Here is a 26,246-nt window from a genome sequence, read left to right as displayed (position 1 = left end):
CTAGCGACAAGGTGGGTGAGGGAATATATTTTGTTGGACCAACTTCTTGGTGAAAGAGACAAGCTTTTGAGCTACACAGAGCTCTTCCTCAGGTCTAGGGAGGGTACTTGGAGCATCACAGCTAAAGGAAAGGTGGAACAGATTGTTTAGCACAAGTAGTTAATACCTATTCTGAGACCATTCATGGTGAAGTGGCCCGTTCACCTCTCTCCAGTCATAGGACAAATAAGGGGGTTAGTGGGTTACAGGTTGTTGTAATATTCCATAAAATTCAGTATCTTTATTGAGTCCGTGATTTTTAGTATCTAGAAAAGTTATGAATTTAAGCTCCCAAGATCTTCTTTTGAAGATGTTGTTCATTTTTCCGATGAGGATGAGAGGTCAGATATAGAGTGATGGTGAAGTGTTCACCCACAGGTGACAGGGTGTTTTTTCTTTTATCATTTTTCTGTGTGTGTAGGACCCATGGACTGAAAGGTGTATTGTGGGGTGTGTAGATTATTGTAGCAGTGGAGCTATGTGTGCAGGTTTCTCATCTGTTGTTCTGGCAGGGTCTGGTGCTGCTTTGAGTTGGTGGGTCCTGGTTTGCTAAACAATCTGTTTAGTTGTGACACTCACAGGACATTTCCCAGACCTGACGAAGGGCTTTGTGTAGTTTGAAAGCTTGTCTCTCTCACCAACAGAAGTTATCCCATTAAAAGATAGTCCCTCACCCACATTGTCTCTATAAAATTAACATGGGACACATTAAATTAACTAAAAGCTGGTTAACTGATAGGTCTCAAAATGTAATTGTAAATGAGGAATCGTCACTGAATGAGTGTTTTTTTTAAAGGGGGCCCGCAGGTATTGGTTCTTGGTCTTGTGCTGTTTAACATTTTTATCAACGACCTGGAAGAAAACATAAAATTAACCCCCTGCTCTGGGCTGCTGCACACACCCTGGCTCTGCCCAGGCAGCCCCAGCTCATGCAGAGCAAGGGCCCTGAGCTCTTGGCTCCATCATCAACTTGCCCACCCTGACAATCTGGCTGACTTGGAGTGCTGGCCTCTCCCCATTGACCCTGGGGACCTGTCAGTCCCTGGATCCTGACTCCTCTTCAGCCCTTCCCCTTTCTCTTGGTATTGACAGGGGTTCAACTAAAAAAACACTACGTTTCAGTAAGGGGCCAACAGCCCCCTTATATATCTCCCAGCAGAGCCTTGGCTATTGCACTGCTAATGGTGTGATCACTGGGAATGTGAAGAAAAGTGCGCTGTAGGAGCAGGGATGCAGGAGCCACTGTTACCCTCATGGGGTCTGTTTTGATCATGTCTTGACCACAAATTGATTTAGGGCCAGATTCTGGTCGTCTGACTCATGTTGGGTAGCAACAAGTCACTGAAGTCAGCAGGGCAGCTTGTGGGATATGATGCTGTTCATTCACTGTGTGTAAGAGTGTCAGAACCTGACCCCCAATGGTTATGATAGCACTGGCTGACCCTAGATTATTTGGTGACCTCAGAGGAATTGGATTGTGAGTCTCTCTGCAGAGGAAAGGAGTACTTGTGGCACCTTAGAGACTAACAAATTTATAAGAGCATAAGCTTTCGTGAGCTACAGCTCACTTCATCGGATGCGACCCTCTGCAGAGGGAATTTGTGCTAAGTGGGTGTCCAGAAGATGTTTGATGGTCAGTATCAGCCTGTTTTCCTTCTCTCGAGTTTTTGACATCTACCACAATGTGTGTTTGTGTGGGGGAGGGAATGAAATTTGGTAAAGTTCTTCCATTACTATAGAGACCACTCACCATTCTGTGGTGATCACCCGGCCTGGGGAAAATCTTCGTCTCCCCATATCACCACTCACAATTATGTGAGCTGCATCTCCTAGGTCTGTATCAGTGGGAATCAAGGCACAGAACTATAATCTTCTCCTGCAATCAGCCAGTTGCAGCTAAGCCTCCTAGTTCCCTCTTGCCTGGGCAAAGCAGTTAATCAGAGAACTTTGGTGTAGTAACAAGATCATTCTCTCTGGACAGGAAATCCAGCTGCAGGTGGTGCAGGGTGAAAATGCACGACTGGCTCAGGAGAACACTCAACTAAATGGAAAGGCGGAATGGGCACGACAGGTAACCAGGGATATTCTTGTTCTGTCAATGGAGCATTAGCTTCTATTTTATGTTTATGTCAACGTTGCAAAACTCCTCTACCAAGCAGAGCTTATCACAGGACTAAGATAAAGCAGTAGCCCAGATTCAAAGTGTAGTTATCAATGGCTGGCTGTGAAACTGGGAGAGTGTATCTAATGGGGTCCTGTAGGTGTCAGTCCTGGGTCTGGTACTATGTAATATTTTCATTAATGACTTGGATAATGGAGTGAAGAGTGTGCTTATAAAATTTGCAGGGGACACCAGGCTGGGAGGAGTTGCTAGCACTTTGGAGGACAGGATAAGAATTCAAAACGACCTTGAGAAATTGGAGGATTGGTCTGAATTCAACAAGATGAAATTCAATAAACAAGTGCAAAGTGCTACACTTAGGAAGGAAAAAATCAAATGCACAACTACAAAAAGGAGAATAACTGATTAGTTGATAATACTGCAGAAAAGGATCTGGGGGTTATAGTGGATCACAAATTAATTATGAGTCAACAATGTGATGCAGCTGTGAAAAAGGCTAATATCATTCTGGGGCATATTAACATGAGCGTCATAAGTAGGACACAGGAGGTAATTTCTCCATTTTACTTAGCACTGTGAAGCCTCAGCCATGGGCGGTGGGTAATGGAGGCTGGAGGAGGCTAAGGCTCCCCAAACTTCCGCTAATGCTCCCCGCCATGGTCCTGGGCCAGGCCGTGGCAGGGCTCAGAGCTCCGATGGGTGGCCTGGGCGCAGGGCTCAGCCCAAGGCTCCTCCGGGCTGCTTTGGGCGTTGTCGGGCTGGCCAGGGCTCAGGGCTGCTCCGGGCACCGGCAGGATTTGGACCGGGGCAAGGAAGGGAGGTCTTGGTTGGAAGGGGTAAGGTGAGGCCTTGGGTGGAAGAGGCAGGGAAGGGGGCTAGCCTCCCTGAACAGGGGTTGCACACGCTGCCCATGGCAATTCTGGGCACCACACTTTAGGAAAAATGGGAATAAACTGGAGAGAGCCCAGAGCAGAGCAACACAAATTTTAAAAGGTTTAGAAACCCTGACCTATGAGGAAAGGTTAAAAAAACCCCAAAAATCTGGGTTAGTCAAAAAGCCTGGTTAGTCTTGAGAAAAGCAGACTGAGGTGGGGACCTGATCACAGTCTTCCAATATGTGAAGGGCTGTTTATAAAGAGGACAGTGATCAATTGTCCACCATATCTACTGAAGGTAGCATGAGAAGTCATGGGCTTAATCTACAGCAAGAGAGATTTAGGTTTGATATTAGGAAAAACTTTCCAACTGTAAGGGTAGTTAAGCTCTGGAACAGGCTTCCAAGGGATGTTGTGGAATCCCCATCACTGGAAGTTTTTAAGACCAGGTTGGACAAACACCTGTCAGTGATGGTCTAGGTTTACTCAGTCCTGCCACAGCGCAGTGACCTGGACTTGATGATCTCTTGAAGTCCCTTCCAGTCCTACCTTTCTATGATTCTGTGATTCCCCACGGTGATTTCTGCTGTTGTAGTGCTTGATGAGGGGCCTTGTATGGGGCTCGTTGGGTCTACCATGGCGTGGTTACAATGGAGGATCGTGGTGTCAAGGTTCTTTCCCCACTCTGAACTCTAGGGTATAGATGTGGGGACCTGCATGAAAGATCCCTTAAGCTTATTCTTACCATCTTAGGTTAAAAACTTCCCCAAGGTACAAACTTTGCCTTGTCCTTGAACAGTATGCTGCCACGACCAACGTTTTAAACAAAGAACAGGGAAAGAGCCAGCTTGGAGACGTCTTCCCCCAAAATATGCCCCCCCAACCCTACACCCCCTTTCCTGGGGAAGGCTTGATAATAATCCTTACTAATTGGCACAGGTGAACACAGACCCAAACCCTTGGATCTTAAGAACAATGAAAAATCAATCATGTTCTTAAAAGAAGAATTTTAATTAAAGAAAAGATAAAAGAATCACCTCTGTAAAATCAGGATGATAAATACCTTACAGGGTAATCAGATTCAAAACACAGAAAATCCCTCTAGGCAAAACCTTAAGTTACAAAAGACACAAAAACAGGAATACACATTTCCTCCAGCACAGCTTATTTTACAAGCCGTTAAACAAAAGAAAATCTAACGCATTTTCTTCTAGATTACTTACTAACTTTACAGGAATTGTAAGGCTGCTTTCCTGATCTGTTCCTGGAAAAAGCATCACACAGACAGACAAAACCCTTTCCCCCCTTCAGATTTGAAACTATCTTTTCCCCTCATTGATCATTTTGGGTCAGGTGCCAGCGAGGTTACCTTAGCTTCTTAACCCTTTACAAGTGAAAGGGTTTTGCCTCTGGTCAGGAGGGATTTTATAGCACTGTATACAGAAAGGTGGTTACCCTTCCCTTTATCTTTATGACTTGTGGCCATAAACTTTTCTCTATAGCTGGGGCATAAGTGGGGGGCAGTGCTGGCTGAGGGCACGGTCTACCCTGGGGAGCAAGGGAGAGACCCAAGTGCAATTTACAGCGGCCTTTGCCTGATGGAAACCCTGAAGCAGGACAGGAGGCAGCAACACCAGCTGCACTCCTGGTGTGAATCCCCCTAAGAATACAGGAGGGTAATTATGGTGCCAAGTTTGCAGATTGGCTTTTTAGGATGTGACTGCGCTCTCTGGCATTACCCCCAGTAAATAACTGCACAGTGGTCATAACAAACAGGAAAATCAAAAGCACACAGATGCACAGAGCAGCAAGGAAAAAATTAAGAAAATAATTCATCATATTGGCGCAGCATTAAGGTAACCATAAGGCACACACTAACAAGTAAAGGGAAGATTTTAAATGTGCATAAATGGGTGGGAATTAATAAAGGTTTTGTATAGGGGGCAGGATCCCTTAAAGACGTGGTTTCTTAACTCATCTCCTTCTCTCGACATAAGTGAGGCAAAAAGCCAAATTTTATACTGGGTTTCACTCTGAAGACTGGTCATTTTCCCCATGATTAGGACTTCCTAGATCTTCACAAGCCACCTGTCAGAAAGGGAGCATTAGCCTTACACTGGTGATCTTAGTTGCTCATAATACCCAAGTTATAGTTCATTCTGCTTAGATCTAAAGACTAATCGTCAGCACCTTATGTGGTGAATGTAGGGGAGAACACAATACATAAGGTTACAGTTCTGTTCAACCCGAAGCACAAATCTCTGTGTTTATTCTTGCTGTGTCCAGGTTGTATGGTCTGGCTCTCCACAGTCTCTCCAGCATAAATCATGTTCAGAAAACCTCACATTTGGGATGGGAGATTACTTCAGTAGCAAATGCAGGCTGTGTGAATAACCATTAGTCATAATTAAGAAAGATACAAATATATGAATATTTTCCTAATGTTATGTTTGATCACAAATGTGAGGAAAGGTGGATTTACTTGACTGCCTACGGGATGGGAGGAGATGTGGGGGTCCCATGTTTGCCAATGGGAGAGTAAAAGACATAGATTCATGTCCCTGCCAATGGAAGGTGTGTCTAAGTCTAAGATAACAAGGAGTCTGGTGGCACCTTAAAGATTAACAGATTTATTTGGACATAAGCTTTCATGAAAAAACACTTGAAGTGGTATTTTACCCATGAAAGATTATGCCCAAATAAATATGTTCATCTTTAAGGTGCCACCAGACTCCTTGTTGTTTTTGTGGATACAGCCTAACATGGCTACCCCCGATACTTAAGTCTAAGATGTGGTTCAAACTGTGAAAAATGATAGACTTCCATTATTTATACAAAGTGTGCCTGTTTATACTAATACGCTATCCTCTCTCCACAGGTTGAATCTGAAAATGCTGACCTGAAGTTGCAGGCTGTTGTAGTTACTAAGGAACGAGATTCTGCTCTTCAGAAGAGCCAAGGACTCCAAACCAAGCTGGAGAATCTAGAGCAGGTGCTGAAGGTTAGTCAAATTCAGAGCTTCTGAAAAGGCTGTTGAAACACTAAACACTGTTTTGATTGGTTTGATCAGGAAAGGACATGAAGTTCCCCCTCTCGTATAGTGTTTGGTCTATCTAAGCTAGTGATTTAGTTAATCCAATGCTATTTTGAAAGGGCCTGTTAGAGCAATGTCTAAGATCTGCCATAAGCAGCAAGAAGAGAGACCTAGGAATGTGGCTTGGCTCCTTGGCTGTGGGTAATATGGGAGAGAAGCCATTGCTATAATTTCCTATTGCAGTTGGAGATTTACGATGCAGCATGATTCCCTGGTGCTCCTTGATCACCACAGACAATAGTTTGTCAGGCTGGGAGCCCACCTGGGCTGTGATACAGTGGAAGGCAGCCAGGTTGGAGGGGTGTGGTTGATTTCCTGCAGTATGATTTCCTGCAGTTGTTTGGGTCACCTATGTATAGTTTCGCTGTTGGTGGCTTTCCATACTTAGGGAGTTTCTCAAACTGGGCTCCTCTGGCTTCTACAAGAAGATTCTCTTTTCAGATATCTGGTTTTTGATAAGTGCCTTGTCTGTCGAGAGTGACTCTAAATTATGCTGGCTGCTGTGGTTCCACAGGGACTGCTTTGCCAGCTGAGGACTGGCCAGAGTGCTGTGAGTGTTGGCCCTGCCCTGTTGGCATATCTGGCATACTACTCCTCTCCATGCACTCTGCATCTGAGGGGGAAGCTGGTGGTGGTGTAAAGCTGTCTGAAGCCACTATGAACCCCGTTTATATTGCTGGAGTGGCTTGGAGAGCACTTGGGAGGCCAAGGATCTGCCCAATATGTGCTGGAACCCCGCCCCTGAAAGTAACCTCCTTGTTTTTTAATTAGTCTGTGAAAAACACTTAGTCTGTTAATTGCCATCAAGAAAGCATGGAGGATGAGGCCCTCAGTAGAGCTCCGAGAGGCAATGCTTCAACAATGCCTCTCCTAAATTGTGTGTGACTTCTTCTCCAGCATATGAGAGATGTGGCTGAGCGAAGGCAGCAGCTGGAGGCTGAACACGAGGAAGCCCAGCTAGCACTGCAGGTGAAACAAGAGGAAGTCAGATGGTTGCAGCAGGTATGCAGTGAGTGCGAGACAGTGAGAAAATGGACACTTTAACTCTCTGAATCCCCCCATGGAAAGAGATGGAACTCCTGCATTGTCTCCTTGGTGGGACTGTGCAGGGAGGAGGTATGTGTGAGTTTACCAGATAAACTAATCCTGGGAAGTGAATTCTGATACCTAGGCACTACAAGGGGCTGTTCTCATGCATGACAATTCTAATCTGCAAAGGCTCTTTGTCCATAGAGCAGGGACGTCTCTGGTCCTGTTGTTCTGTTCTTTTAAATCTATCTTGCTGCCTATTGAGATGCTGACAGCAGAAGTGAGGTTTCTGAGGAGTGTTTGATCAGTAACTCCTTGTCTCTTGATTGACTTCAGGCCCAGGCAGAGGCAAAAAGGGAACATGAAGGAGCAGTGCAGCTACTAGAGGTAAGAGGGAAAGGCAAAATCATGCAGGTGTTTGCAAATTTGGTCTCCAAGAGCTTTAACACTTTGTTTCTCTGTGGGCTGATGTTCCTGGGTCAGAATGTTCCCTAGCAAACACTGCAAGTGGTAGACCTGTCTCACTACAGTGCGGCACACACTTATCTGTCACTCAGGCGAGTAGCCATTAGGGCTAGAATTTTCAAGAGCTTGAAACATGGCATACTGATCGTCTTGGAAAATCTGCCCTAAGACTGTTTACTCAGTTCAGGTTTTCAGACAATGACCATCACTGTGGTGCCTGTACATCTTCCAGTGATACATTAAGCAACATAACTGTCATGTCTGCAGCCTTCTCGATGACTTTCTGCATATGGGTTTTTGGTTGGTTGTTTTTTACGTTATGTGGTTTGTGCTGTTATTACAGGAGACACGGCAAAGATGCAGTTTAGCTCTTGGAACGGAAAGTGGTGAGGGTAGTTCTTTGATCCAGCAGGAATGAATGCCACAGTCCTCCAAAGTGCCAGTCCTCCCCATTGCTCTGCCCCCTGCACAAACAAGCTTTATCATTGCGGTAGTCAACTCTATTATGCCAGTGGAGAGAAGTGATGGCCATAGTTTTGATCCCAAGCATGAAGTGATCTCTTAGATAACCTGGGCCCAAACTATTTAGAGGCATGATGACAAAGGACCAACAGTTTCAACTTCATATAATGCTTTAGGGGAATCCAGTGCAGTGAGTGGGGGCCAGGTTTGATGCCTAGGGAGTGAGCTGCTGCATTCTCCATCAGTTGTAATTTTCTCAATGCTGAACCTTCCAAGCCCAAGTAAGCTGCTTTCTTATAGTGTGGTTGGAGGGTAATGAGGGTATGTACTGTCGAGGCCAGCTTTTCCTCTCCAGTGATGGAACACAGTCAGAAATGGCAGAATGCATTTCTTGTGACCTCGGCTCTGTGAGAGCTTGGTGTCTGTGAGGAGTCTATGAGAACCTGTGAAGTCAGCTGAGCCGGTATGGGTATGTGTCTTTGACTGGTGGAGATTATGGCTGCACCCTTCACAGAGGTCTCCTCTGCCAACCAGTAGTTTTAACTAACCCTTTCTTATCTCTGTTCCAGGGCATCCAGGTTAGCTTGGTGCCAATGGCACTGCTGTCTATTGTAAAGAGTAAATAGCTAGAGCTATGTCTCAGCTACATCTTGTTGTCATTTGACCTTGAGATGTCTCACCAGTTCAGCAGGCTGCTGCATTTTGACGTTGAATAGATCATTGTGGAGCTCCAAAAGTAAGAGGCCTGGGAGTGAAGGTGCAGGTTCACACAGTGACCCTTTGGGTGTGTTCCTCCAGAAAGTGGTCAGACTATTCTAGTTCTTTCATTAGCCACTGCCATCTTGCTTAGATGGGACAGCAATATCTTGTGGCTGACTGTGCTGAATGCTGCAGAGTCCAGAGATTTGAGAATGGACATCAGTCTTCCATTGACACAAGAGACTGACCACCAGTGCCACTGCCCGTTTCCATGTGCTGACCTGAATCTGGATTGTGGCATGTCTAGGATATGGCTTCTGCTAGAGGAGTTTCAAGCTGGCATTTACCTAGCTCTTAACAAGCTTATTCAGGGAAGAAAGGTTTAATATTTGCAATAGTTAGCTAGGTCCATTACCTCCAAGGTGCCTTTCTTCAGTTTGGGTAGACTATTGCATGTTAGAAGGAAAAAGGGGAGATTCATTCTTTGCCTAAGATGTTGGTTATGCATGTCAGAAGAGGCTCCAGCAGTTGGTGATCCTTTTTGATAGAATCGTAGAACGCTAGAGTTGGAAGAGACCCTAGGAGGCCACCCAGTCCAACCCCTTGCTCAAAGCAGGATCAACACCAATTAAATCATCCCAGCCAGGGCTTTGTCAAGCCGGGCCTTAAAAACCTCTAAGGATGGAGATTCCACCACCTCCCTAGGGAACCCATTCCAGTGCTTCACCACCCTCCTAGTGAAATAGTGTTTCCTAATTTCCAACCTAGACCTCCCCCACTGCAACTTGAGACCATTGCTCCTTGTTCTGTCATCTGCCATCATTGAGAACAGCCGAGCTCCATCCTCTTTGGAACCCCCCTTCAGGTAGTTGAAGGCTTCTATCAAATCCCCCCTCACTCTTCTCTTCTGCAAACTAAATAAGCCCAGTTCCCTCATCCACTCCTCGTAAGTCATGTGCCCCAGCCCCCTAACCATTTTCATTGCCCTCCGCTGGACTCTCTCCAATTTGTCCACATCCTTTCTATAGTGGGGGGCCCAAAACTGGATGCAGTACCCCAGATGTGGTCTCACCGGTGCTGAATAGACGGGAATAATCACATCACTTGATCTACTGGCAATGCTCCTACTAATGCAGCCCAATATGCGGTTAGCCTTCTTGGCAACAAGGGCACACTGTTGACTCATATCCAGCTTCTCATCCACTGTAATCCCCAGGTCCTTTTCTGCAGAACTGCCACATAGCCAGTCTGTCCTCAGGCTATAGCACTTCATGGGATTCTTCCGTCCTAAGTGGAGGACTCTGCACTTGTCCTTGTTGAACCTCATCAGATTTCTTTTGGCCCAGTTCTCCAATTTGTTTAGGTCACTCTGGACCCGATTCCTACCCTTCAGTGTATTTACCCCTCCCCGCAGGTTACTGTCATCCGTGAACTTGCTTAGGGTGCAATCTATCCCATCATCCAGATCATTAATGAAGATGTTGAACAAAACCGCCCCCAGGACCAACCCTGGGGCACTCCGCTTGATACTGGCTGCCCCCAACTAGGCATCAAACCGTTGATCACTGCCCATTGATCCGGCTGTCTAGCCAGCTTTCTGTCCACCTTATAGACCATTCATCTAATCTATACTTCTTTACCTTGCTGGCAAGAATACTGTGGGAGACCATATCAAAAACTTTGCTAAAATCAAGGTATATCATGTCCACCACTTTCTCCATATCCACAGAGCCAGTTATCTCATCATAGAAGGCAATCAGGTTGGTCAGGCATGACTTGTCCTTGGTGAATCCATGTTGACTGTTTCTGATCACCTTCCTCTTCTCTATGTGCTTCAAAAAGGATTCCTTGAGAACCTGCTCCATGATTTTTCCGGGGACTGAGGTGAGGCTGACCAGTCTATATTCCCTGGTTTCTCCTCTTTCCTTTTAAAGATGGGTACTATATTTGCCTTTTTCCAATCATCTTGTACCTCCCCCGATTGCCATGAGTTTTCAAAGATAATGACCAGTGGCTCTGCAATCACATCAGCCAACTCTCTCAGCACCCTAGGATGCATTGCGTCTGGCCCCACGGACTTATGCATGTCCAGCTTTTCTAAATAGTTCTTAACCTGTTCTTTCACCACTGAGGGCTGCTCACCTTCTCTCCATACTGTGCTGCCCAGTGCAGCAGTTTGGGAGCTGACTTTGTCTGTGAAGACCAAGGCAGAAAAAGCATCGAGTACTTCAGCTTTTTCCACATCCTCTGTCGCTAGGTTGCCTCCCCCATTCAGTAAGGATACCACACTTTCCCTGACCTTCTTCTTGTTGCTAACATACCTGTAGAAACTTTTTTTTTACCCTTCGCATCCTTGCTAGCTGCAACTCCAATTGTGCTTTGGCCTTCCTGGTTACACCCCTGCATGCTCAAGCAATATTTTTATACTCCTCCCAAGTCAGCTGTCCAAGTTTCAACTTCTTGTAAACTTCCTTTTTTTGTTTAAGCTCACCTGAGATTTCTCTGTTAAACCAAGCTGGTCATATTTGCTATTCTTTCTGCACATCAGGATGGTTTGTTCCTTCACCCTCAATAAGGCTTCTTGAAAATACAGCCATCTCTCCTGGACTCCTTTCCCCCTCATATTAGCTTTCCAGGGGATCCTGTCCATCAGTTCCCTGAGGGAGTCAAAGTCTGCTTTTCTGAAGTCCAGGGTCTGTATTCTGCTGTTCTCCTTTCTTCCTTTTTTCAGGATCCTGAACTCGATCATCTCATGGTCACTGCTGCCCAGGTTGCCACCCATTTCTACTTCCCCCACCAATTCTTCCCTGTTGTGAGCAGCTGGTCAAGAGAAGCACAGCCCCTAGTTGGTTCCTCCAGCACCTGCAGCAGGAAGTTGTCCCCAACACTCTCCAAAAACTTCTTGGATTATCTCTGCACTGCTATATTGCTCTCCCAGCAGATTTCAGGGTGATTGAAGTCCCCCATGTCTCTATCTGGAGACAAGGAGCTGCTCTGCAATCCAGTGACAATAGCAAGGAAAAAGAGAGAGAGAAAAAAATCTGTTTTAAAAAAACATTTTAATCTAATCCAGGACCACAACCATTAAAATGCTATAAAGATAATTATAGTTATTGTCTGGTGTCACTGCAGGGCAGAGCTAATGCTGTTTGGGTGCCTTAACTGTATATTCCCAAATTATAATACGTGTGTATTGCTTTTCAGCATAGCCTTAATTCTGAACAGAGGTTTGTCCTCACTTCCCTGATGGAAGCATGCGCTCAATAGTAGAATTATATTTAGAAGATGACTCCACTGTGGAGGTTATTGCATATCTTTACTCTTTCTCTGGCTGCTAATGAAAGTTCAGTTCAGTGTCTGTTCCATCAGACCAAGATCTTTAGCTAATAAATTAATTCTTTTTTGAGTAGTGTCCTGATGGGTGCTCCACTCTAGGTGTGCTAGCACCCCCTGTGCCTGTGATTGAAGATTTCTCATAACATTGTCCATTTGGCCCGTGCTTGGGTGTTAGGCAGTCTGGTGTCTCAGGCGGTTGTTATATCACACTGCACAGGAGAAATGCTTTCAGTTCCTTCTCAACTGCCTTGGCCTGAGACAGAGCTCTGGCACCTGTCCCACAGAGATTTCCTCAACTTTATCCTCTTTTCTTTTTAATAGTTAGTCAGAGTCTTAATGTTAGTTTGAATAGTTAGTAAATAGCAGTAGTAGTATAGCTTATCGTCTTTTTATTTTTTTGAGAATTTTATTTCCTCTCGTATTGCATTTAGATATGTACTAGTTAATAGACTCATAGACTAATAGATATTAAGGTCAGAAGGGACCATTATGATCATCTAGTCCGACCTCCTGCACAACGCAGGCCACAGAATCTTACCCACCCACTCCTGCAATAAACCTCTCACCTCTGTCTGAGTTATTGAAGTCTTCAAATCATGGTTTAAAGATGTCAAGGTGCAGAGAATCCTCCAGCAAGTGACCTGTGCCCATGCTACAGAGGAAGGTGAAATCCCCCCAGGGCCTCTTCCAATCTGCCCTGGAGGAAAATTCCTTCCTGACCCCAAATATGGCAATCAGCTGAACCCTGAGCATGTGGGCAAGATTCACCAGCCAGATACCCAGGAAAAAATTCTCTGTAGTAACTCAGATCCCACCCCATCTAACATCCCATCACAGGCCATTGGGCCTATTTACCATGAATCTTTAAAGATCAATTCATTGCCAAAATCATAAACTTCCTCCATAAACTTATCGAGTTTAATCTTGAAGCCAGATAGGTCTTTTGCCCCCACTGCTTCCCTTGGAAGGCTATTCCAGAACTTCACACCTCTGATGGTTAGAAACCTTCGTCTAATTTCAAGTCTAAACTTCCCAATGGCCAGTTTATATCCATAGTTAGTTAGTAGTATTCTTTATGGGGAGGTTATGTCCGGTTCTCCTGGCTTCAAATGTTGTCAGTCTTGCCGAGAGGAGATCCTGGTCAACGACTGGCACTCCTGCTGCATCTGTTGCCTCGGGAAATCACACATTGCCCAGAAGTGCAACTGTTGTCTGGCACTGAAATCAAGAGCCAGAAAAAACAGAGAGAGAAAGCTTCGTCTCCTCATGATGGAGAGCTCTTTATGCCAGGCTTCTGACCCAGTCCACGGTATTCCCCCACTGTACGTCGGTCTCTGAGCAAGTCTGTTGCCTCCATGGCTTCAGAAATTTGATGAAGTTCAACAAGGACAAGTGCAGAGTCCTGCACTTAGGAAGGAAGAATCCCATGCACTGCTACAGACTGGGGACCGACTGGCTAAACAGCAGTTCTGCAGTAAAGGACCTGGGGATTACAGAGGATGAGAAGCTGTATATGAGTCAGCAGTGTGCCTTTCTTGCCAAGAAGACCAACGGCATATTGGTCTGTATTAGTAGGAGCATTGCCAACAGATCGAGGTAAGTTATTATGCCCCTCTATTTGGCACTGGTGAGGCCACACCTGGAGTATTGCGTCCAGTTTTGGTCTCCCAACTACAGAAGGGATGTGGACAAATTGGAGAGAGTCCAGTGGAGGGCAACAAAAAAGATTAGGGGGCTGGGGCACATGACTTACGAGGAGTGGATGAAGGAACTGGGCTTATTTAGTCTGCAGAAGAGAAGAGTGAGGGGGGATTTGATAGTAGCCTTCATTTACCTGAAGGGGGGTTCCAAAGAGGATGGAGCTTGGCTGTTCTCAGTGGTTGCAGATGACAGAACAAGAAGCAATGGTATCAAGTTGCAGTGTGGGAGGTCTAGGTTGGATATTAGGAAACGCTGTTTCACTAGAGGGGTGGTGAAGCACTGGAATGGGTTCCCTAGGGAGATGATGGAATCTCCATCCTTAGAGGTTTTTAAGGCCCGGCTTGACAAAGCCCTGGCTGGCATGATTTAGTTGGGGTTGATCATGGTTTGAGCAGGGGTTGGACTAGATGACCTCCTGAGGTGTCTTCCGACCCTAATCATCTATGATTCTAAGAGGAGGACACATGACTCCTCTCGTTAGCCCTCAAAGGAACGTGCTCCTGGCTCACCAGGTAGAGAATCTATCTCTAAATGCTGAGATTGTTGGTTTCTTCAGCTATCCCGGTGCCACTGGCTCTCCAGTTGGGTACCCACGAGGCTGCTGATTCCTCAGGTACCCAGGGCACGGCTAGACCAAAAGATGGCAAAGCCTTGGGCCCAGAGAGATCATGGATATCGTTAATGGATGGATGCGCCGGGAGAAGAGCTCTTCCTGTGCTTCCTTAGTAACAAAGGGCTCCAACCGCACTTCCCTCAGAGTGCGCAAGATCTTCAGTACTGTCAGCAACTGTGCTTCTCTCCAAACACTGAGCCTATGGTACTGTTAGCGCCCTCGGCCACCTCAGGGGCAGACTATAGGCTCAGTACCACAGGAGTTGTGTTTTCCCTGGAACCTGGCTGCATCTGAGATGCCTGATTCTCTGCTGCTTGGTTCAGATGTGCTGTTCTTACGGAGAACATCGAGATTGCCTGAAGTTTGCCCAGTACCGATGGTTTCATCTCGGGTCTCTCCATGCTCTCCACCATTCCAGAGTGAGCTTGAGGGAGAGGATTCTGGTGAAGACCTTACCTCGGTATCTCAAGTGTCAATTCAGTGTTCGTTCCCTCAGTCCTATATAGGCCCCTTTCCAGGAGCTGTTGCTGAAGCTATAACTGCTTGTGGCCCATGATTGCCACTAATGCATCGCTGGTATGAGCACCCTTGCATGTCTCCTCTTATGCCTTATGCATCTCCTCATTGGCTGTATTGGGACCCTTGGGTGGCTTATTGCTAACAATTTTCCAGAGCATTGAGCATCACCTGTCATTGAGAGGGGCAATCTGCATCACCTCCTCCCTCCAGGAGACCTGACATTCAAGAGGAATCCTTTGAGGAGCATGGCCAACATCTTCTCTTCATCTCTGGATTAAACAGTCATGCCTCCTCCTCCATCCCTGGTGGATGATTTTAAGCACTTCTAGGACCTGGTCAAGAGAGTTGCAGATTCCTTGCAGATTCCTCTCAAGGAAGTGAAAGAGCCTCATCATAAGCTGCTTGATATCCTCCACTCACCCTCATCGGCCCACATAGTTAATGAAGCTTTTCTGGACCCAGCGAAGATCATCTGGCACACCCCAGCATCTATTCCACCTACATGCAGGAGAGTGGATACGAAGTATTATGTCACAACAAAGGACTCTAATTTTTATTTTTCCATCCCTCACCTAATTCCTTGGTAGTTGATACAGTTAATGAACATGGAAGGCAGCATCATGCTAAAACCACGCCTCATGAAAAAGCCCGTAGGTGTCTAGACCTACTGGGGAGGAAATTATAGAATCATAGAATATTAGGGTTGGAAGAGACCTCAGGAAGTTATCTAGTCAAACCCCCTGTTCAAAGCAGGACCAACACCAACTAAATCATCCCAGCCAGGGTTTTGTCAAGCCAGGCCTTAAAAACCACTAAGGATGGAAATTCCACCACCTCCCTAGGGAACCCATTCCTGGGCTTTACCACCCTCCTAGTGAAAAAGTTTTTCCTAATATCCAATTTAGACCTCCCACACTGCAACTTGAAACTATTTCTCCTTGTTCTGTCATCTGCCACCACTGAGAACACCCTAGCTCCATCCTCTTTGGAACTCCCTTTCAGGTAGTTGAAGGCTTCTATCAAATCCCCCCTCACTCTTCTCTTCTTTAGATTAAATAAGACCAGTTCCCTCAGCCTCTCCTCATAAGCCACGTGCCCCTTAATCTTATTCCTCGGCCTCCTTCTAATTTAGAAACACCAGTTTTCAGGTGTTAATAGCAAAGTACAATCACATGAATTATACCAAGATGAACTATTTTGTGGATAACCTACTGAAGAGCAGATACCCAAAGAGCAGTTCCAGGCAATTATTGTGGAGGGCCAACTACTTGCCAGAACAGCTCTACAAGCCTCCCTTGATGCCACTGATACTGCTTCCTGTTTGATTGCTACAGTGATAGTTATGTGAGGGGCTTCCTGGCTCCAACTCCTTGGATTCCCAAAAGAGGTCCAGAATACATTAGAGGACCTTTCTTTTGATGGGTCTAAGTTGTTCACAGATAGCACAGACAAGTCTCTGCAAATATTAAGGGATTCTAGAGCTATCGTATGTTCTCTTGGTATTTCCACACTCACCTACAAGAGAAAGCTCAACAAGTCCCAGAAGTCCCAGAGATCCCACCTTGCCCAATTCATTACCTCCCAGAGATCATATGAACTGCACCAGAAGAGGCAGATTCCAGAGAAGGAAACAATCCACTTCTCAACCTCCTGCCTTGCAACTATCCACCTCCAAGCAGCAATTTTGACGGGTTGGTAGAGGGCTTGAATTACCATTCTCATCCTCTTCAGCTGCACCGATTCACCAGCCTTCCTCCCTTCAGTGATCGCCTTCAGCACTTCAGGTGGACTTGGGAGTTGATCACTATGGACAAGTGGGTTTTAGTGATCATCTTCACAGGATACACTATCCACTTTACTACACTTCCGTCAATAAAACCCCTTTCCCTGTCCTTCTCACAAGAGCTTGCTTCTTCAAGAAGGAGACATTCTCTTATACTTGGGAGCTATGGAACCAATCCCCGTGCAGCACAGAATGAAGGGGTTTTATTATAGGTACTTCCTGATATCAAGAAAGAATAGAAGTTGGAGACCCATTCTAGATTTGAGACTACTGAACACCTGTGTGAAGACACAAAAATTCAAAATGGTGACACTTGCAGTAGTAATTCTGTCATTAGAGCAAGGGGATTGGTTCTCAGTCCTTGACCTTCAAGATGCGTATTTCCATATCGCTATCCACCCATCCCACAAATTATTCCTATGTTTCACTATTGGCCAGAATCACCGTCAATACCGAGTGCTCCCCTTTGGCCTGTCATCTGCCCCGAGGTTCTTCTTAAAAGTCATGTCGGTAGTACCAGCGCAGCTCTGCAGGAAAGGTATCTTAGTATTCTCTTACCTGGACGATTGGCTACTGAAAGGCCGCTCCCTGTAACTGACGTCTTCCAAGGCCTCCAAGGCCACCTGCTGAAGTGAAGAAACAGATTGACAGAGCCCGAAGAATACCCAGAAGTCACCTACTACAGGACAGGCCCAACAAACAAAATAACAAAACACCACAAGCCATCACCTTCAGCCCCCAACTAAAACCTCTCCAACGCATCATCAAGGATCTACAACCTATCCTGAAGGACGACCCATCACTTTCACAGATCTTGGGAGACAGGCCAGTCCTTGCTTACAGACAGCTCCCCAACCTGAAGCAAATACTCACCAGCAACCACACACCACACAACAGAACCACTAACCCAGGAACCTATCCTTGCAACAAAGCCCGTTGCCAACTCTGTCCACATATCTATTCAGGGGACACCATCATAGGGCCAGCTCACATCAGCCACACCATCAGAGGCTCGTTCATCTGCACATCTACCAATGTGATATATGCCATCATGTGCCAGCAGTGCCCCTCTGCCATGTACATTGGTCAAACTGGACAGTCTCTACGTAAAAGAATAAATGGACACAAATCAGACGTCAAGAATTATAACATTCAAAAACCAGTTGGAGAACACTTCAATCTCTCTGGTCACTCGATTACAGACCTAAAAGTGGCAATACTTCAACAAAAAAACTTCAAAAACAGACTTCAACGAGAGACTGCTGAATTGGAATTAATTTGGAAACTGGGTACAATTAACTTAGGCTTGAATAGAGACTGGGAGTGGATGGGTCATTACACAAAGTAAAACTATTTCCCCATGTTTATCCCCCCCCGACTGTTCCTCAGACGTTCTTGTCAACTGCTGGAAATGGCCCACCTTGATTATCACCACAAAAGGTTTTCTTCCTTCCCCCTTCCGTTCGTGTTGGTAATAGCTCACCTGAAGTGATCACTCTGGTTACAGTGTGTATAGTAACACCCATTGTTTCATGTTCTCTATGTTTATACATCTCCCCACTGTATTTTCCACTGAATGCATCCGATGACGTGAGCTGTAGCTCACGAAAGCTTATGCTCAAATAAATTTGTTAGTCTCTAAGGTGCCACAAGTACTCCTTTTCTTGTTGTGAATACAGACTAACATGGCTGCTACTCTGAAATCTGTCAACAGGGACACCCCTCCGGTAGACTCCTTTGCCACAGAGTTAAACAAGAAATGTACCCACTTCTGCTTGAGGTACAGACTGACTCTCCAGGCCCTGCGGGATAGTTTTCATCTTCAGTGGACATCAACTCTCCTGTGTGCATTCCCACCAACTCCCCTAATAGCCAAAACTATACTCAAAATAAAGAAAGACAAAGCCAGAGTCCTCCTAATAGTTCCGACCTGGCCCAGGCAAACGTGGTTTCCTTATCTGATACAGCTGGCCGTTTTGCTCTCCGATCATTCTCCACGTTGCTCCTCATCTTCTGTCCCAGGAAGGCAGGCAGATTCTTCCACCCAATCTCGCAGTGCTACGTCTCTGTGCATGGTTGGTCGATGTCTAACAGGACTAGAAGCAACCTGCTCAGATGACGTAAAAAGAATACTAACACCTAGCAGGAAACAAGCTACTCACTGCATGTACTCTGAGAAATGGACCAGGTTGACCAGTTGTTGTGACCTCAGGCATGCTTCACTGATGACCTCATCACTTCCAGATATACTGGACTACCTTCTAACTCTAAAAATCTCGATGAACTGCATAAGTGTCCACCCGGCAGCAATCATAGCTTTCCACCCTCCAAGAGAGGATTATTCAGTCTTTGCCAGCCACAGTGAGATTCCTGAAAGGATAGGAAACTTCTATCCACTAGTCCAACATCCTACTTCAGTATGGGACCTCAATCTGGTCCTTAATGCCTCACAAGATCATGATTTGAACAGATGGCTACCAGCTCACTGCTCCATTTGTCGATGAAAATGGCATTCCTGATAGGTGTCATGTCAGCTCCCCTTTCACCATATTTTTTAAGGATGAGGTCACACTGAGGCCCCACCCCAAATTCTTATTCAAGATTTCTTCTGTGTTCCATATCAATCACCTGCCTGTCTTCCACCCCAAACCACATGTAGGTAACCAGGAGGCACTGCTGCACACTCTTGACATCAGGAGAGCCTGTGCCTTCTGTCTGGATAGGACAGAGTCCTTCAGAAAGACCCACAGGCTGTTCGTCTTGCTAGCAGATAGAGCAGAAGTGTCTGCAACCTCTAACCAGAAGCTCTACAAGTGGATATCTGTCTGCTTTGCCTTTTGTTATGAATCTCACAATATTCAATCACTTTTGAATATACACACTCATTCTACAAGGTTCATTATCATTTCTGCAGCCTTTCTTAAGAATGTGCCCATTATTGAGATCTGTAAAGCTGCTACTTGGGACTTACCTCAATTGGGATTGTGCTCGGAGGCCAGTCCAGCCACTGCCACTGCCACTGTGGCCGCTCTGCAATTTGTAGCATGCTAGTTCAAGCAGAGCTAGTGTGTGTATGTCTGCCCCACTTGGGAATTATATCTCTCAGCTGCAGTACAGACATACTCTTAGAGCAGTCTGGTAGCTGCTCTAAGTTGTGTCAGGGCTTGTTCAGCTCCAAGAATGAGGGCATTGTAACTTGCTCACTGAACCCCTTCCAGCACTGAGTGGAGCTCTGATGCAGGAGATCAGCTAGTTCAGGGAATTGTCAGCCACCAGTGTGGTTGGAAGAAAAGGGTTTGAGATTCATGATTAAAAGGCACTTCTTGATGGAGGCCTGTCATAAATATAAAGGGAAGGGTAAACACCTTTAAAATCCCTCCTGGCCAGAGGAAAAACCCTTTCACCTGTAAAGGGTTAAGAAGCTAGGATAACCTTCCTGGCACCTGACCACAATGACCAATGAGGAAACAAGATACTCTCAAAGCTGGAGGGAGGGAGAAACAAAGGGTCTGTCTGTGTGATGCTTTTGCCGGGGACAGAACAGGATAGGAATCTTAGAATTTAGTAAGTAATCTAGCTAGATATGCGTTAGATTATGATTTCTTTAACTGGCTGAGAAAATAAGCTGTGCTGAATGGAATGGATATTCCTGTCTTTGTGTCTTTTTGTGATTTAAGGTTTTGCCTAGAGGGATTCTCTATGTTTTGAATCTAATTACCCTGTAAGGTATTTACCATCCTGATTTTACAGATTCTTTTTACCTTTTCTTATATTAAAATTCTTCTTCTTAAAATCCAAGGGCTTGGGTCTGTGGTCACCTATGCAAATTGGTGAGAATTTTTATCAAGCCTTCCCTAGGCAGGGGGGTGCAAGGTTTTGGTGAGGATTTGGGGGGGGAAAGACGTTTCCAAACAATGCTTTCTCAAAAATAAACCCAGACATTTGGTGGTGGCAGTGGAAGTCCAAGGGCAAAGGGTAAAATAGTTTGTATCTTGGGGAAGTTTTGCCCTTGGAGAGTATGAGTGTTTCTGAGGTAGCAGCAATCTGATTCATGCTTTCAATCTGTGGAATTTATTTTAGCAGCTGGGGGGAGGGATGTCTTAGCGGAACTCAACACTTATTTTGTACTAATTGGGAGAAGAATGTTCCCTAAACTGAGGATTTTGTTATGCTTTGCAGTGTCTTGATTTTTGGTTAATGAAAATGCTGATATGTGGTTTTAAATCTGTTTGCTCTTTTCCTTGCTGACAGAATACCTTGGATTGCATGCAGGTACTGAGATAATTGAGCAGGGCATTTTTCTCCTGCTGCTGCTTAACTCTGACTATTGTGTGGGGTGTATGTTAGACATGGATTCCTGTTGTGTTAGTATGGTGTTATTTTTAAAAAGTAGAGCTAAAATAATGAAAAGGCTGCTACTGCTGCTGCTTTACAGAGAAGAGCACTTACTTGTTAAAACCTTTTCTTTCTCAGAAAAAAATCCAACACAATGGGTTGGTTGTTTTTTCAGTTTTTGTGAGCTTTTCCACGTTTTTGATTTTTTCAGCTTCTCTGGCTTGGTCCACCGCAGAGTTATGTTGACATAAGGCAGCATATGTCAACCTAACTATGTCAGTGTCTACACTACAGCCTTACTCCTGCTGAAGTAAGTGCCCTACTACACCAACATAATAACTCTACCTCCACAAGAGGCGTAGGGCTTATGTTGGTAGTTGGATTCCTTAAATCTGCTGTTGACTTTCTTATCAATTTCATGACTCCACTGAAGCTGTGAAATTGACAAGCCTTCCTGCTCCCCAGATGAACTGCTGTCTGGTCTCCACTCCAAGCTGGTGCTGCCACCCAGGCTCTTGGGTTGGGCTGCCACCCGGTCTCCCTGCTGGGAGCCCTGCTGCTGCCCACCGGGGTGTTGGCTCCCTGCTGAGAGCCCAGCTGCCCCCTCTCGGCTCCCTGCTCCTCCAATCCGACTCCAGGCATGGCTCTCACTGCCTGAGTGCTGTAACTATGTTGACCTAAAATTTAAGTATAGATCAGGAGGAGGAGAAGGGGAATTGGTGGGATAACTTATATTTACAGATAAGGGGTTAGCTAATGGGTGGAATCAGCAGTCATTTTGTGCATAGCAGAGCAGGGAAAAGGCAGAGGTATGAATAGTTAGCAATCTTTGGTTTGTTAGAATCTAAATCTGTAAGGTGGGGAGGGCATCACATCACCTGGCTCAGTGTAAAGCTGGCTAGCTCTCATTTGTTAGTCTTAATAGTGTTGAATAGCCATGGGGTGGTCTCTTATGCTTACCGTATTAAGTATGAAAGCTGTTGATCCAGTGATGTCAGGCAAATAACGGAATGGACTCAAGCGCTGCAAACGGTTTATTTCTCCGAAGTAAAATGCAGACACTGTCAGGAGTTCATAGAATCATAGGGTGGGAAGGGACCTCGAGAGGTCATCTAGTCCAGTACCCTGCACTCAAAGCAGGACTAAGTATTATCTAGACCATCCCTGACAGGTGTTTGTCCAACCTGTTCTTAAAAATCCATGATGATGGAGATTCCACAACCTCCTTAGGCAATTTATTCCAGTGCTTAATCACTCTGACAGGAATTTTTTCCTAATGTCCAACCTAAACCGCCCTTGCTGCAATTTAAGCCCATTGCTTCTTGTCCTATCCCCAGAGGTTAAGAAGAACAATTTTTCTCCATCCTCCTTGTAACAACCTTTTATGTACTTGAAAATTGTTATCATGTCCACCCTCAGTCTTCTCTTCTCCAGACTAACCAAACCCAGTTTTTTCAGTCTTTCCTCATAGGTCATGTTTTCTAGACCTTTAATCATTTTTGTTGCGCTTCTCTGGACTTTCTCCAATTTGTCCACATTTTTCCTGAAATGTGGCGCCCAGTACCGGAGACAGTACTCCAGTTGAGGCCTAATCAGTGCAGAGTAGAGCGGAAGAATTACTTCTCATGTCTTGCTTACAACATTCCTGCTAATACATCCCAGAACGATGTTTGCTTTTTTGCAACAGTATTACACTGTTGACTCATATTTAGCTTGTGATCCACTCTGACCCCCAGATCCCTTTCTGTAGTACTCCTTCCTAGGCAGTCATTTCCCATTTTGTATGTGTGCAACTTATTGTTCCTTCCTAAGTGGAGTACTTTGCATTTGTCCTTATTGAATTCCATCCTGTTTACTTCAGACCATTTCTCCAGTTTGTCCAGATCATTTTGAATTTTAATCCTATCCTCCAAAGCACTTGCAACCCCTCCCAGCTTGGTATCGTCTGCGGACTTTATACATGTATTCTCTATGCTGTTATTTAAATATCTTGATGAAGATATTGAACAGAACCAGACCCAGAATCAATCCCTGTGGGACCCCACTCATTATGCCTTTCCAGCATGACTGTGAACCACTGGTAACTACTCTCTGGGAACGGTTTTCCAACGAGTTATGCACCCACCTTATAGTAGCTCCATCTAGGTTGTATTTCTCTAGTTCGTTTATGAGAAGGTCATGCGAGACAGTATCAAAAGCCTTACTAAAGTCAAGATATACCACATCTACCGCTTCCCCCCGTCCAGAAGGCTTGTTACCCTCTCAAAGAAAGCTATCACGTTGGTTTGACACTATTTGTTCTTGACAAATGCATGCTGACTGTTACTTATCACCTCATTATCTTCTAGGTGTTTGCAATTGATTTCTTAATTATTTACTCCATTATCTTTCTGGGTACAGAAGTTAAGCTGACTGGTCTGTAATTCCCCGGGTTGTCCTTATTTTCCTTTTTATAGATGGGCACTAGATTTGCCCTCTTTCAGTCTTCTGGAATGTTTCCCGTCTTCCATGACTTTTCAAAGATAATCGCTAATAGCTCAGCTATCGCCTCAGTCAGCAAATTGAGTATTCTAGGATGCATTTCATCAGGCCCTGATGTTTTGATGACATCTAATTTGTCTTAAGTAATTTTTAACTTGTTCTTTCCCTATTTTAGACTCTGATCCTACCTCATTTTCATTGTCATTCACTATGTTAGGCGTCGAATCACCACCAACCTTCTTGGTGAAAACCGAAACAAAGAAGTCATTAAACACCTCTGCCATTTCCACATTTTCTGTTATTGCCTTTCCCCCCTCATTGGGTAATGAGCCTACTCTGTCCTTGATCTTCCGCTTGCTTTTATTGTATTTGTAGAATGTTTTCTTGTTGCCCTTTATGTCCCTAGCTAGTTTGATCTTGTTTTGTGCCTTGGCCTTTCTAATTTTGTCCCTACATACTTGTGTTATTTGTTTATATTCATCCTTTGTAATTTGACCGAGTTTCCACTTTTTGTAGGACTCTTTTTTGAGTTTTAGATCATTCAAGATTTCCTGGTTAAACCAGGGTGATCTCTTGCCATATTTCCTATCTTTCCTACACAGTGGCATGGTTTGCTCTTGTGGCCTTAATAATGTCTCTTTGAAAAACTGCCAGCTGTCTTCAGTTGTTTTTCCCCTTAGACTTGCTTCCCATGGAATTTCACTTACCAAGTCCCTGAGTTTGTTAAAGTCTGCCTTCTTGAAACCCATTGCCTTTATTGTGCTGTTCTCCCTCCTACCATTCCTTAGAATCATGAACTCTACCATTTCATGATCACTTTTACCACAGTTGCCTTCCACTTTCAAATTCTCAGCCAGTTCCTCCCTATTTGTCAAAATCAAGTCTAGTAGCTTTCTCCATCTTCTGAAATAAAAAATTGTCTCCAGTACATTCCAAGAACTGGTTGGATAATCTGTGCCCTGCTGTGTTATTTTCCCAGCAGATGTCTGGGTTGTCGAAGTCCCCCACCAAGTCCTGTACTTTGGATGATTTTGTAAGTTGTTAAGAAACTGAATGGAAAGGTCTTGTGCTCATCTGAAAGAGGACAAGAGATTCAAATATGTCATTTTTAGAGTTGGTCAAAAATCAGAATTTCTTTTCTACAGAAAATTCCAGTAGTCTTCATTCCAAAGTGGGACGAAAGTTCAACATATTGAAAATTTTCACAGAATGGAAAACTTTGAAAAACTTTGACTCAAAATTTTTCCTGTTGACATTTCTGATTTAAACTAAATATTCAGAGAAGAGACTGCAGTGCATCATGCGTAAGGCTACGTTTTAGTCACAGGTATCTTTAGTAAAAATCACAGACGGGTCACTGGCAGTAAACAAAAATTCATGGCCCGTGACCTGTCCATGACTTTTACTAAAAATACCTGTGACTAAAAATTGGGGCGGTGGGGGGGTTTGCCCAGGGACCCCGCGGGTGCTGGTGGAGGGCGGCCCGGGTGCTGGAGGGAGGGGGTGGTGCACGACCCAGGATCCCTGCTGGTGCTGGAGGGGGGGTGAGCCGTGTTGCTGGGCCCAGGACCCCCTGCTGTTGCTTGGGAGGGAGGAGTTGGTGGGGCTAGCAGGCTCCCTACCTGGCTCCGCGCCTCCTCCCCACCAGCAGCAGCAGAATTTGGGTGTGGGAGGGGGCAGGGATTGGGGCACGGGACGGGGTGAGGCAGGTTCTGGGTGGCGCTTACCTCTGCACACTGCATCTACCCAGAGCACTGTCTTTGCAGCTCCCATTGGCTGGGAACCAGGTCAATGGGAGCTGAGTGGGGTGGTGCCTGCAGGCAGGGGCAGCGCGCAGAGCTGCCTGGCCATGTCTCTGCCTAGCAGCTGAGTGAGGGGGATGTCATCACTTCCAGGGAGCCCCCCTGGTAAGCACTGCCCAGAGCCCTTCTCACCCCGTCCCGTGCCCCAGTCCCCAGTCCCCAGTCCCCTGCCCCCTCCCACACCCAAACTCTGCTTCTGGGGTTGGGGTTTGCGGGGGCCCGAGACTGCCCCAGCAGCTGCCGGTGCTGTGAGCCAGGTGCACTGGCCGCTGCAGAAGTCACGGAAAGTCACGGAATCCGTGACCTCCGTGACAAACTTGCAGCCTTAATTATCTGAGACTTAGTCCCACAGGGGAGCCCAGCCCATAGAGAAGAATAGATGTAAGGCACCCAAACTACAGCTCCTCCGATGAGGCACCACCGACTCTCATGCAGACCCAGATTAGTGTTGAACTGATCTGAAAAATTAAAAATTTGGGGGAAATCGGAGATTTTTCTGCAGAAACTACATTTTCTGTTGAAAAAGTATTTAGTCCGGACATTCCCGACAGGCTCTAGTAAGTTTTGTTTGTTTGTTTGTTTGTTTGTTAGGAGTGGGGTTAAAAGTGGGGTTAAAGGACAGGTGGTTGTTGGTTCCTGGAAGCTGTGTGCATTGAGGGAGTCGGATGTGGGAGCTGCAGTAGGCTATGCTGGAGATGGGTTATGTGTATTTTTAAACCCCTATTGGGACAAGAGCCCAGCTATGGGGGCCATGCACACAGGAAGGGGAGGCACTCTGAGGCCGGAAGCCAGGGGTGTGCAGGTGATTCTCAAGTTACCCTCATAGCCCCCACATCTCCCTCTGGAGAATCATCTCCTCCACTTTCCTATGTCTGCTGCAATCCACAGTCC

The 26,246-nt window shown here is 45.6% G+C and overlaps 1 protein-coding gene across 17 annotated transcripts in view; it reads left to right on the top strand.

The window, feature by feature from the left end:
- The window catches only part of TSPOAP1 (TSPO associated protein 1), a 231,749-nt gene that overhangs the window by 86,417 nt on the left and 119,086 nt on the right, over nt 1–26,246 (top strand). For 12 of the 17 annotated variants that reach the window (XM_038375869.2, XM_043499391.1, XM_038375863.2 and 9 more), the window contains 5 exons: nt 2,021–2,110; nt 5,915–6,037; nt 7,028–7,132; nt 7,496–7,546; nt 20,989–21,009. In XM_038375869.2, the coding sequence (XP_038231797.1) occupies nt 2,021–2,110; nt 5,915–6,037; nt 7,028–7,132; nt 7,496–7,546; nt 20,989–21,009 (390 nt within the window). The remainder of the gene's footprint in view (nt 1–2,020; nt 2,111–5,914; nt 6,038–7,027; nt 7,133–7,495; nt 7,547–20,988; nt 21,010–26,246) is intronic. The other 5 variants (XM_038375875.2, XM_043499389.1, XM_038375864.2 and 2 more) reach the window with 1 other exon arrangement.

This window comes from Dermochelys coriacea, chromosome 17 (genome assembly GCF_009764565.3).
Source record: "Dermochelys coriacea isolate rDerCor1 chromosome 17, rDerCor1.pri.v4, whole genome shotgun sequence".
Taxonomy (NCBI): domain Eukaryota; kingdom Metazoa; phylum Chordata; order Testudines; family Dermochelyidae; genus Dermochelys; species Dermochelys coriacea.
This window is presented reverse-complemented; position numbering and strand designations above follow the sequence as displayed.